The 11,802-nt window shown below is 42.2% G+C and overlaps 1 protein-coding gene across 13 annotated transcripts in view; it reads right to left on the reverse strand.

Moving 5' to 3' along the window:
• Positions 1-7,935, reverse strand: part of CDK19 (cyclin dependent kinase 19) — a 209,730-nt gene extending 201,795 nt beyond the window's left edge. For 9 of the 13 annotated variants that reach the window (XM_023727657.1, XM_023727664.1, XM_023727661.1 and 6 more), the window contains exon 1: positions 2,022-2,477. In XM_023727657.1, the coding sequence (XP_023583425.1) occupies positions 2,022-2,024 (3 nt within the window). In that variant the 5' untranslated portion in view covers positions 2,025-2,477. Of the gene's footprint in view, positions 1-2,021; positions 2,478-7,596 lie in introns of those variants that run through there. The other 4 variants (XM_023727654.1, XM_004372464.2, XM_023727655.1 and 1 more) reach the window with 2 other exon arrangements.
• Positions 7,936-11,802: the final 3,867 nt, after the last annotated feature.

Below are 11,802 nucleotides of genomic sequence, written 5' to 3' on the forward strand. Positions count from 1 at the left end.
CTAATGGACCACAGCTACCAAGGCCTCCACCAGACTGAGTCCAGTACAGCTAGATGATGCCCGGCTACCACCACTCACTGCTCTGACTGAGATCACAACAGAGGGTTCTGGACAGAGCTGGAGAAGTATGTAGAACAAAATTCTACCACACAAAGACCAGATTTACTGGCCTTAAAGAGACTAGGGAAACCCCAAGAGTATGGCCTCCAGACACCCTTTTAGCTCAGTGGTGAAGTCACTTCCAAGGTTCACTGTTCAGCCAGGGATTGAACAGCCCCATAAAACAAAACGAGACTAATGAGGCACAGCAGTCCAAGGACAAGGACTAGAAGGCAGAAGGGGACAGGAAAGCTGGTGATAGGGAACCCAAGGTTGAGTAAGGAGTGTTGACATGTAGTGGGGTTGTTAACCATTGTCATAGGACAACAAGTGTACTGTTTAATGAGAAACTATTTTGTTCTGTAAACCTTCATCTAAAGTGAGAACAGCAGCACAACTGGAAGAATGTAATCAATGTCACTGAATTGTGCATGTAGAAATTTTTGAAATGGTGTACCTTTGGCTATGTATATTTGTACCGGAAAAAAAAAAAAGGTCAAGAAGGGGGAGGGTTGACATGCCGTGGGGTTGTTAACCAATGTCATAAAACAATATGTGTACTGACTGTTTAATGAGAAACTATTTGTTCTGTAAACCTGCACCTAAAGTATAATAAAAAGGGGAAAAAAAACTCATGAAAAGCTTTACACACAAAAAGAAACAATCTTTGATTGTTATGAGGAAGGGGAGGGGTGGGGGTGGAAAACACTAAATAGACAATAGATAAGTGGTTAACTTTGGTGAAGGGTAAGACAGTACACACATACTGGGGAAGCCAGCACAACTTGTTTAGGGTAAGATCATCGAATTTCCAAGGACAAATACAAACTCTCTTAGGTAGGGACCAAATTACTGGGCTGAGGGCTGTTGGGACCATGATCTCAGGAAACATCTAGCTCAACTGGCATAACATAGTTTATAAAGAAATGTTCTACATTCTACTTTGGTGAGAAGCGTCTGGGGTCTTAAAAGCCTATGAGTGGCCCTCTAAGATACTCCACTGGTCTCACCCCTTCAAGGGAGCAAAGGAAAATGAAGAAAACAAAAGATACAAGGCAAAGACTAGTCCAAAGAACTAAAAGACCACAACTATCACGGCCTCCACCAGACTGAGTCCAGTACAACTAGATGGTGCCCAGCTACCACCGACTGCTCTGACAGGGATCACAATAGACAGTCCCGGACAGAGCTGGAGAAAAATGTAAAATAAAATTCTAACTCAGAAAAAGACCAGACTTACTGGCCTGACAGAGACTGGAGAAACCCTGCGAGTATGGCCCCTGGACACCCTTTCAGCTCAGTAATGAAGTCACTCCAGAGGTTCACCTTTTAGCCTAAGATTAGACAGATTCATAGGACAAAACAAGACTAAAGGGGCACAAGAGCCCAGGGGCAAGGACTAGAAGGCAGGAGGGGACAGGAAAGCTGGTAATAGGGAACCTGAGGTCAAGAAAAGAGAGTACTGACATGTCATGGAGTTGTTAACCAAAGTCATAAAACAATATATGTACTGTTTAATTAGAAACTAGTTTGTTCTGTAAACCTTTATGTAAAGTACAATAAAAAAAAAAAAAAGCAAGGATGGCAAGACTTCATCTCACTTAGTTTGGACATGTCATCATGAAAGACCAATCCTAGAGAAGGACATCATGTTGATAAAGTCGAGGGTCAGCAAAAACGAGGGAAACTCTCAATGAGATGGACTGATACAATAGCCATAATAATGGACTCAAACATATCAACAAGCATAAAGATGGCACAGGACCAGGCAACGTTTTGTCCTATTATACGTAAGGTCACCAGGAGTTGGAGGTGACTTGATCCAGGCCAACTAATAAAAGCCACATGTGGCTATTTAAATTAATATGTTAAGTAATTATGATTAAATAGAATTAAGGATTCAGTTTCTCAATCACACTAACCATATTTCAAGTGCTCAGTAATTACGTTTAGTTCGCAGCTACCACATAGGACAGCATAATGCAGAACATTTCATCCTCACAGGAACTTCTATTGGAGCTCACTGCTCTACACCAGGGGTCAGCAAACTTCAGCCAAATCCAGTCCACCACCTGTTTTTGTAAATAAAGTTGTATTGGAATACAGCCATGCTCATTCATATTCATCTATTTATGTCCATGGCTTCTTTAGCACTCCAACAGCACAGCTGAGTAACTGGGACAGAAATAGTATGGTCCACAAAACCTGAAGTATATACTATCTGCCTCTTCTCAGAAAGTCTGCTGACTGCTGCTCCAGACAAATTTATTGAAAAGAACACCTCTTTCTCTTGGGGGTCAAAAACCCATTGCCGTGAAGTCAATTCCACCTCATAGTGACCCTATAATACGGAGTAGAACTGCCCCATAGGGTTTCAAAGGCTGTAATCTTTACAGAAGCAGGCTGTTGGGTTCAAACCACCGACCTTTTGGTTAGCAGCCAGGCACTTAACCACTGCACCACCACCTCTCCTTTGTGGGTCAAAAACATTTTAAATGTTTGCACTGGATAAAAGAACTAATTAAATGCAAACCAATGTCCATTTACTATGCTAAAGTTAATTTTTGAACATAAATATATAGTACTTTCAAAAAACTTCCTAAAATATGAATCCTGACATTTTCTAAGCATCCTGTAAAATAGCCAGTAAAAGCACAGAAGGCAGATCACTAGTCTGGCAATTCTAAAATAGCTGGCACAAGAGAAAAGAATGCTTACTATCTCAAAATAATTTGCCTGTTCCTTATCAATATCATTAAAAGAAATGTATCAACCAACCACCTTGAAAAGTAGCAGTTTCTTAGAAAAAATACATTAGATCTATTAGTGCTATAGAAATATTTACATTTAAACACCAATCTCAAGCAACATCACTATCTTTCAGGCTTTCAAAATAACTACTGAAAACATTACCATTAAAGCAAATAAACTTTTAGAAAGTATTTTGATTTGCTTTTAAGTTCAGTGAACATTGTTTACCAATTTTACCAATTTAGAGGGTTTTTTTTTTGGTTTTTTGCTTTTTTTAATTCAGCCGAAGTTTTTAGTGTGTATTGTATGCCCACCTCTGAACAAGGTGCTGGAGATAGAATGATAAAGATCCTTTGCAGCTAATAGTTTATGGGGCAGATTAAAAGCACGTAAGTTACATCACACAAATAAAAACCAAGAGGGGTAGAAGCACAGTAAATGGGCACACTGAGTGAATAAGCTTCTAGGAGAAAAGCTATTTGAGTTGCATATTGAAGTGTGAGCAGTTTGCCAGATTTGTGGGGATGGGGGTATAGGGAGACATGGCAGGGCAAAGCCATTCCGGTTTGAATGCAGCACAAAGAAACAGAGACATGAAAGAACCCGGCAAAGTCCTAGAAAATATGAACGGTTCAATGCTGCGTATGACTTGTATGCGCTTGAAAAAAGAAGGGAAATGGTGGCAGGTATAAAGGCTAGAAAGACTTCAGGATTAGAATGCAAACAATTAAGATGGGATCTGATCTTGTCATAGGGAATGCGCAGTTTTCCAAGAAAAGATACAAGATTGGGGGTTTTTTTGTAGGAAATTACACTGGCAGCAACTTGGATTATAGAAAGACTAATGGCAGAGACCAACGAGGCTACTGTGCAAAGCAGATGGCCAAAAGCAGTGATAGTGAGGATGAAGAGAAACCAGATGAGAAGGAGCTGTACAGTGTTGGTAGCATCTACAGGCCTGCACTCCTACTTTATTTAAATATCCCTCACAGGAGATATTTTCCCTTTTCCATACTTTTTGGTATAGAGTAACTTTTGCATAGAAAAAGTTCATACAATCAGATTATCAAGATTAGATGTAACATGGCCTTTATAGTTTTTTCTTACATGGTATTAGGAAGGAAAACAGTAAAAAAATGCAAGAACTCAGAGTCAAGCGATCTGGGTTACAGGCTTGGTCTTTGCTGGGATTTTGGGAATGTCAGTTAACCTCACGAAGCTCTGGTTTTCTCACTTATAAAATGAACTGAACTAGATTATCTAAAACTCTTGAAAGTTCTAAAATGCTGTGATCACACCTATTCATCTTTAATCTTCTGGTCTCTAGTAAAAATGCAAATATGAAACTCCATTATAATTACCAACCAAATGTGAAAACCCATCAAAAACAGACTGATACTGTTGTACCTATTATTTACCTGTGTACCTACTTTGTGAAGGAGTTCATGGCATATTAACATACACTCATCAACTAGTCATCTGAAACCCTAAGGCAAAACTAAAACTAAAAACTGTAAGATGTCTCTGTCTGCCATTTCACTTTCAATTACTCTCTCTCAAAAAAATGGGTATCCAAAAAAACAATAATAATACATATCCAACAAGGAACATTCTTTTACTGGAGTGGTTCCAGAGACTAAATCACTACCTGCAAAGTTAAAAGTAGTATGTTGGGTACAACAGTTTCAGACATAACACTATCCTGTGGAATCATGTCTGAACCTCTTATCGACAATAGAATTTTTTAACAGTATTCCTTTATCAAGGAAAAAAAACAAAACAAGGTTCCAACTTGAGAAATATGGTTTTGAGATTTATAATAAATTATGTGTGACTTTTTACTAATGTTGAAAGAAAAACTGTTTTACTAATTCTTGCTCATATTAAAAAGTCTAGGAACATTCCAAACTTATTTCTCCTCAAAAAAAACTTTTAAGCCTGATTTTTAAAAAAAGGTAGTTAAGACTCTTCCTTCAAAAAAACAAAAAAAGGTGGTGAAATAAATAGCATTTTTACCAAAGGTGAAAAATCAGATGCAAATCTTGCATTTCCAGTGTAAATTTTAAATGTGTATAGCATGATTAATATAGCCTAAATTAAAGTTATATTTCAAGGAAAATAATTATAAAGTTTTGTAAGCTGTAGTATTAAACTATAAACAGAGATTTTTCTAATGTTATTTTATGTTACTTCTTCCAGTGTTTCTTCTAAAGACCCAAATAATTTTTGGGTTATGTACTACACTACATACACCAGGATAACTGCTCTTTAATATACCATGTAAGTTCTCTCTTGCTCCCTAAATAGCATTATACATTTTTCTATGTTCACCAAAATAAAAATTACAGCTAAACTGTAATTTACCATGATTAGAGTACAAAATCCTTTACTGTACAAATCTGCATCACAGTTTAGAACAATCACTACAAATTTTTTGTTCTTTCAAATCACTGGTATCAATACACATAAAATTAATCCCACTACCAGCCCACAAGAGATGTGTATGCTTGAAAGCTTCAAATCTCATGAGACTCTTGGTCCAAGAAGAAAACCTTTATTATGGTTTTTCTTACATGTTATATAGTGATTTAAGTGAATGCTTTCATATGCCAAAAGTTCACCAAAAAAAGCATAGTATGTTGAAGATACACAAAGTGATCTGATGTGATGGAACCATCTTCCTCTATTAAAGTAGCTTTATTACTTCTAATCAAATAAATTTCACTCAAGAAGGATGTGTATTTGAATCAATAACTTTATTATAGGGGGAAATAGTCAAAGAGAATAGAAACAGGAATTAAATTATCTGGTGTTTTTTGTTGTTGTAAGCTCATGCTACTCAAATACAATTCAGAAGAAAATTTTTAACTTTTCTCATAAATTGTCTGCTAAAAGGAAGCTATTTTAATCAAAAAAAACAAAGGAAGTTTTATTACATTTAAAAATCCTAGATCAAGTATATTACAAAGTTACCACGAGGAATGTGAAAAGAACCACTTTTATTTTGTAATGCCATTGTCTAAATAGGAAAACCTGATGTGCTTTCCCCAAATGTATCTGATAAGACTCCCACAGGAACACCAATATTACAAGTAGATATTTCAAAAAGAAAATAAAAGTTAATTATAGTCCCTCACATTCCATGATACTCATTCAAGAACACCTGGTAATTACGAGAAAAAATTATGAGAAAAGTTTACAAACAACTGAGTACTATCCAGCCTGTTTAAGCATAACGAGAAAAAAAAAAACTACGTAATAATCCTTAACATTTGTATAGTACTTTGTAATTTTCAACGTACTTTCACAGAAAACTTTCGTGAAATTTTTTGTATAGAGAATCATAATTCTTGACACCCAAATCCAGACACGGGGGAAAAAACTAGGGGCAAATGTCTCCAAAACTTTACGGTAATTGCGTTTCGTTCTTCCCTTCATGAAATTAGTGGGCGCGCGCGCACACACACCCCTACCTACTTCGGTCCTAGAGTTCAGAAACCTACCGTATCAAATTACAACAGCGTGCGCAGAAAGTGGCCCTTCAAATCTTACTAATGTCAGCGTGGCTGATATTCAGTTTATTCAAAAACGTTCGATACGATCCTAAAGCTCTCTTCTTTATATTCTGACAGTCTATAATTTATAGTCTAACCATAGCAGGCAGATCTTTCTGGACTCCCCAACCCTGGGGGAGGGGAATTCCTGCAAGGATGGAACGTGCGGTAATGACTGGTTTAAAGCCACCCTTCACATAGAGCTGGTTCCACCTGTCCTGCAGTACGAGCGCAACTACTCATAATTTCGTCCAGCTCCACTTCTGAGAGAACATTCGGTAGGAGATTCCCGAGGAGGTCCTACGGTTCTCCCTCAATTCCCAGGAAAACAAAGGTTCAGGCCCACCTCTGTGTCACTCCGTATTCCGTTCTTGATAATCTAGGTGCCCAGTAAACCCCTGCACGTAGTCATTGGGCAGAAGATGGAGTGATGAACGTAAGAATACCCAAGGTGGGGGGAAAAGAGGTGCCCGAGAACTGTGAAGTTCTCACGGGCAAAACGCGGTTACTCTCTCAGGATGTCCCACATCGGAAGGAAAGTGCGGAACTCAGAAAATGTGAAATCGGGGGGCGGGTGAGAATGGATCGAGTAAACGACAGGGACGGGAGGGACTGCGCTGAAGGACCAACTCCGGCTAGCAGGTCCGAGGGGCGGAGGTCGTGGCTGGGACTGCCGTGCGGATTGGGTCAGACCCCGGAGACTGGCGGGGACACCGGCGCTCAGTCGCCCGACTGCCTCCGCGGCGAGGTTTCAAACCGCCGCCCCCGGGAGGGGCTCAGCCGATTGGAAGTTCAACAACCACCGTCACCAGCCCACAGCCGTAGCGGCAACTCGTCGGCGGAGCTCTCCCAGTCCCGTCCTCCGCGTCTTCCCAGGACACCAGACCCCACAAACTCCACCTCTAGCCAAGGTCCCAACTCATGTTGCCGCCTGCTCCGTGTACGCGGGGAGCCCCCTACGGGATGGGACCAACGCCCCCGACTAGGCTGCGCCGCGGGAGCTCGAGGGGCGAGACGGGCCCGCGGGGGACAAAAGGAGCGTCCCTCAGAGTCCAACCCAGGACCTGGCCCCGCGACCACCTCCGCCTTTTCCCTCGGGAACGGTCCGATTGGGCTCCGACCCGCCCATCCCGCCCGGCCGCCGGCAGGGCGAGGACCCGAGCGACCCTACTCCCCCCGCCCCTGCTCTTACCCATCTTTCCGCCTCGCCTTGTAGACGTGCCCGTAGGTGCCGCGTCCCACTTTGCACCCTTCGTACTCAAACAAATCCTCCACCCGCTCCCGCTCCGCCGCCAGCTTCGCCTTGAAATCATAATCCATTGTCTGCTTCCCCCATAAAGGCACCGGGACGCGGGGGCCGCCGCCGCTCAGTCCCTCCTCCTCCTCCTCCCCCCGCGGCTGTCGCTCCACTTCTCCAACAGCCGCCTCTCGGGCGCGCGCGCGCCGCCCGCTGCTCCGCGGTCCGCCTTCAGCAAGGGACTCCTCAGCGGCCGCGGCAACCACCTCCTCCACCTCTTCCTCCTCCTCCTCCGCGGCGGTGGCAGCGGCGGCTCCCGCAGGCACCACCAGTCCCGCCTCCCGCCTTCATTTCCTTGTTTTGGAACCTGGTGGGCCGCGCCGCGACTTCCTCAAGCTCATTAACGAACGAGGCCCCCCGCCCCTAGGGCGCGGAGGCTCCTGGGAAATGTAGTCCCAGAGGCCCCAGGATTGGTTAAAGGTTTGCTAGCGTAAGGACTGTAACTCCCAGGTTGCCTTGGGCCGCCACAGCCTCGCCTCCGCAAGGCATGCACGCCTGCGCACTGGGGCCGCTCCCCGCCCTCAGGTAGCGCTGGACTCCCAGTGCCTGTGAAGGTAGCAAGCGCAAAGTTGCGGTGTGTGTTCTGCAAGTCTGTGGGAGCTAGTGGAAAAAAGGCCCTTGTTCTGGTAGGAGGGAGGAATTCCACTCTGATTTTCCAGGCAACAAGGAATGTGGAAAGTACCTAACAAGTGCCTTGCCCAGGAGTTTACTCCAGGGGTTTGAGAGGCGAGGACTGTGGTTATAGAACAGTTGTACTGCAGATTATTTGTTTTCTATGGCAATTGGGCCTCCTGTTGCCCCGCCCCCCACCCGACCGCTCATTGGCGGAGACAAGAGAATGACGTCCTAGTTGGTGCGTGGGTGTCCCCAGCCTTTGGCTTATTTCCCGCTTTTGATTGGTAATTGGTTGTGCTCGGTTCTTCCTGATAGGTTAATCTTTTCTCTTTACGATGCAAACACCTTATTTCAAATAACCGTCAGCAGTTTCTTAGTTCTTGCACTGGTGTGAGGGGAACCTGTAACTTCTGATCTCCGTCCTTTTCGTGGCGCTCTTGTAGGTTTTCCCCGCTAACTTTCGCGGTTCTGGTAGGCAAACTTTGACCATCTGAGAACAATTGAAGTGCCTCAAAGATGTAGCGTTTTAAAAACAATCGTTTTGGTTGGGTTGAAAGGGTTTTATATGGTCTATGCATGATGGTGCGCTTCTAGAATGTTTAAGAAAGTCCCTTTAACCGTTATGAACATTGATTCATTTCATTATTGCGTGCATAAAGTCTCAGATACTCGGGATACAAACTTAAACGTGATTGGTGCTAGGATAGGATTTATGTATCACATTCAGTAGGAGCAGGAAGGAGGGAATGGTCAATTTTGCCTGAAGTAAGGAAAGTTAATAGTGAATTCTGCTTGCTAGGTATTGGAAGAAGCCTGGAAAACTGAAAGGAGTGGGGAGAATTGCTTATTTACTACAACAGCCCCTTCTGGGAAGCTTCCTCAGATCTTGAAGGTATCTTCAATCAAGAAGTAACTGAGTTCCCCTTATTGCAAACCACGACGATAAGTGCTGGAGATACTAGATGAAAAACTGGTCTTTTTCCCTCAGGGAACTAACATCTATTGCAGCAATAAACACGTAAGGAAATTAACAGTAAACTGTGTGGGTACAAAGAGCAATGGTAGAATATGAGGAGCTCATAAAACTAGAGGTAGGCTTCCCGGAAGTGGGTTCGAGGCAAAATTTAAAGGGTAAGTAAAACTTTGCCTAGAAGACAGGTAGTGCAGTCGGGAGCAGGGAATTATTTCAGGCAGAACAGCATGTACATATATGATGAGAGAGCCTGATATACTCTGAGAAATGCAAGTATTTTGAATATTATACATCAAGGCAGGGAAGGGAGATGGACAAGAAGGGACTGGACAGATAAGTTATACGGTTGCTATGCCTTGGAAAGGACTCGACGGCAACGTGTTTGGTTTGGTTTTTGGACAGATAAGCAGAGGTCAAATTATGAAGCTATGTATGTCAAGCAGAAGTACTAGATTTCATCACACTGTAGATGATAGGGAGCCATTGAAGACTTTTGAGCTAAAGAGTGATGTAAATCAGTCTAATGTAAAGATCCTTCTGAAGTCATCTTTAATTAACCCAAACAGTAATTTTGCTTAATTAGTAAAGAACGTCTGCCTTGAGTATTGTGCTCTTTTAAAAAACTATAGGGAATCAAACTGACAATCGAAAGGTTAGATAGGAAGTGTTAAGGTTAAGGTTGTGTGTCAACTTGGCTGGGCCATGATCCTCAGTTATTTGACAGTCATATGATAGTGTGATCACTTCCATGATGAGATCTGATATTATGTGATCACCTCCATGATGGGATCTGCTGTGAGTAGCCAATCAGCTGAAAGGGAGTTTCCTTGGGCATGTGGCCTGCATTGAATGTAAGTGGATATTCTGGCAAGGCTTGTGGGCTTTTGCTCATTCTGGATCCTGCAGTTGGCTCCTGTTCTGATCTCTGGTTCTTGGGACTTGAGCTAGCAGCTTACCTGCAGTTTTGACTGCTGATCTTTGGAATTCGTCCTCTTCACAGCCTGTGAACAAGAGCCCTGCTCTCTGACCTGCCGATCTGGGGTTCACCAGCCCCTGTGGCTACATGCATCAGGAGAAGACTGACCCCATGGGCTTGGGACATTCCAGACTGTACAACTGCATGAGCCATTTCCTTGATATAAATATATATATATGTTTTACTGGTTTTGCTTCTCTAGAGAACCCAGCCTAAGACAGGAAGCTTCAAAAGCAGTGAGTTTATGTTAATGAGTTTATGTTAATGGTGGTGGAACAGTTTGGAAAAGGAGGGTGAGAACGGCTGCACAACTTGAAGAATGTAATCAATATCACTGAATTGTACATGTAGAAATTGTTGAGTTGGTGTATACTTTGCTGTGTATATTTTCAACAACAAAATAAAATAAAATAAAATAAAATAATAAAAAATATATCAAAAACAAATTGTTCATCACTGGAGGTAGCTAGCGCACTAATACCAAACTGTGAAAACTGGTCATTAAAAAGAAAGAATTAAACATTAAAAAAAAAAAAAGATCTTTCCGACAACAGTATTCAGGATAGATTGAAGGGAGATGAAACTAATAAAGAAGCTATTGCATTGTTGTTGTTGGGTGCCATCAAGTCAGTTCCAACTCATAGTGCTATCCCATGTGACAGAGTAGAACTTCCCGCATAGGGTTTTCTTGCCTGTAATCTTACGGAAGCAGTTCGCCAGACCTTGAGCCATTTATCACGAGCAAATGATTCCAACAAAGCATGTTATCCTCTTGGTCTTTACTTTGTATATGTTAAAATTACAACTTCTGCTTTTTTTTCCCTTCATGTTTGGTTGATATTGGTCATTATTTCCTCCTTCTTAATGTCATACGTGAGTCACAGGGCTTACAAAATAGAGAATCTATAGTTGCCATCTCCATTAAAAAATTCATTGTCTCAATAAGTATAAGAGGTTTTCCTTGTCTTTCGAGTCCCTGGGTGGTGCAAGTGGTTAATGCGCTAGGCTACTAACTGAAAGGTTGGAGGTTCAAGTCCATCCAAAGATACCTCGAAAAAAAGTCCTGACAATCTAATTCCAAAATCTCAGCCATTAAAAACCCCATGGAGCACAGTTCTATTCTGGCACACATGGGGTCACCATGACTTGGAGTCAATTCAAAGGCAACTGGTTTTTTTCCTTGCCTTTGCGCTTTCCATCAGCCACAACACTTACTTGGCCAATTAGATTTCACAGCATTAGCTGCCATGTAAATATCTGTTATGTTCCAGGAAAGATCTCTAAACTACTTAAGTAAACATTGATTAAAAGTCTGTGAATAGTCCTCAGCCCAGTGATTCAGTCCCTCAGGGAGTTTGGATGAGTCTATGGAGCTTCCATGACCTTGCCTTGTACATGTTGTGCTGGCTTCCCCAGTATTGTGTACAGTCTTACCCTTCACCAAAGTTACCACTTATCTATTGTCTATTTCATAAAGGGTAAAACAGTACACAGTACTGGGGAAGCCAGCTCAACTTGTCCAAGGCAAGGTCATGGA

The sequence above is a fragment of the Trichechus manatus genome, unplaced genomic scaffold (genome assembly GCF_000243295.1).
Source record: "Trichechus manatus latirostris isolate Lorelei unplaced genomic scaffold, TriManLat1.0 scaffold00017, whole genome shotgun sequence".
Lineage (NCBI taxonomy): Eukaryota > Metazoa > Chordata > Mammalia > Sirenia > Trichechidae > Trichechus > Trichechus manatus.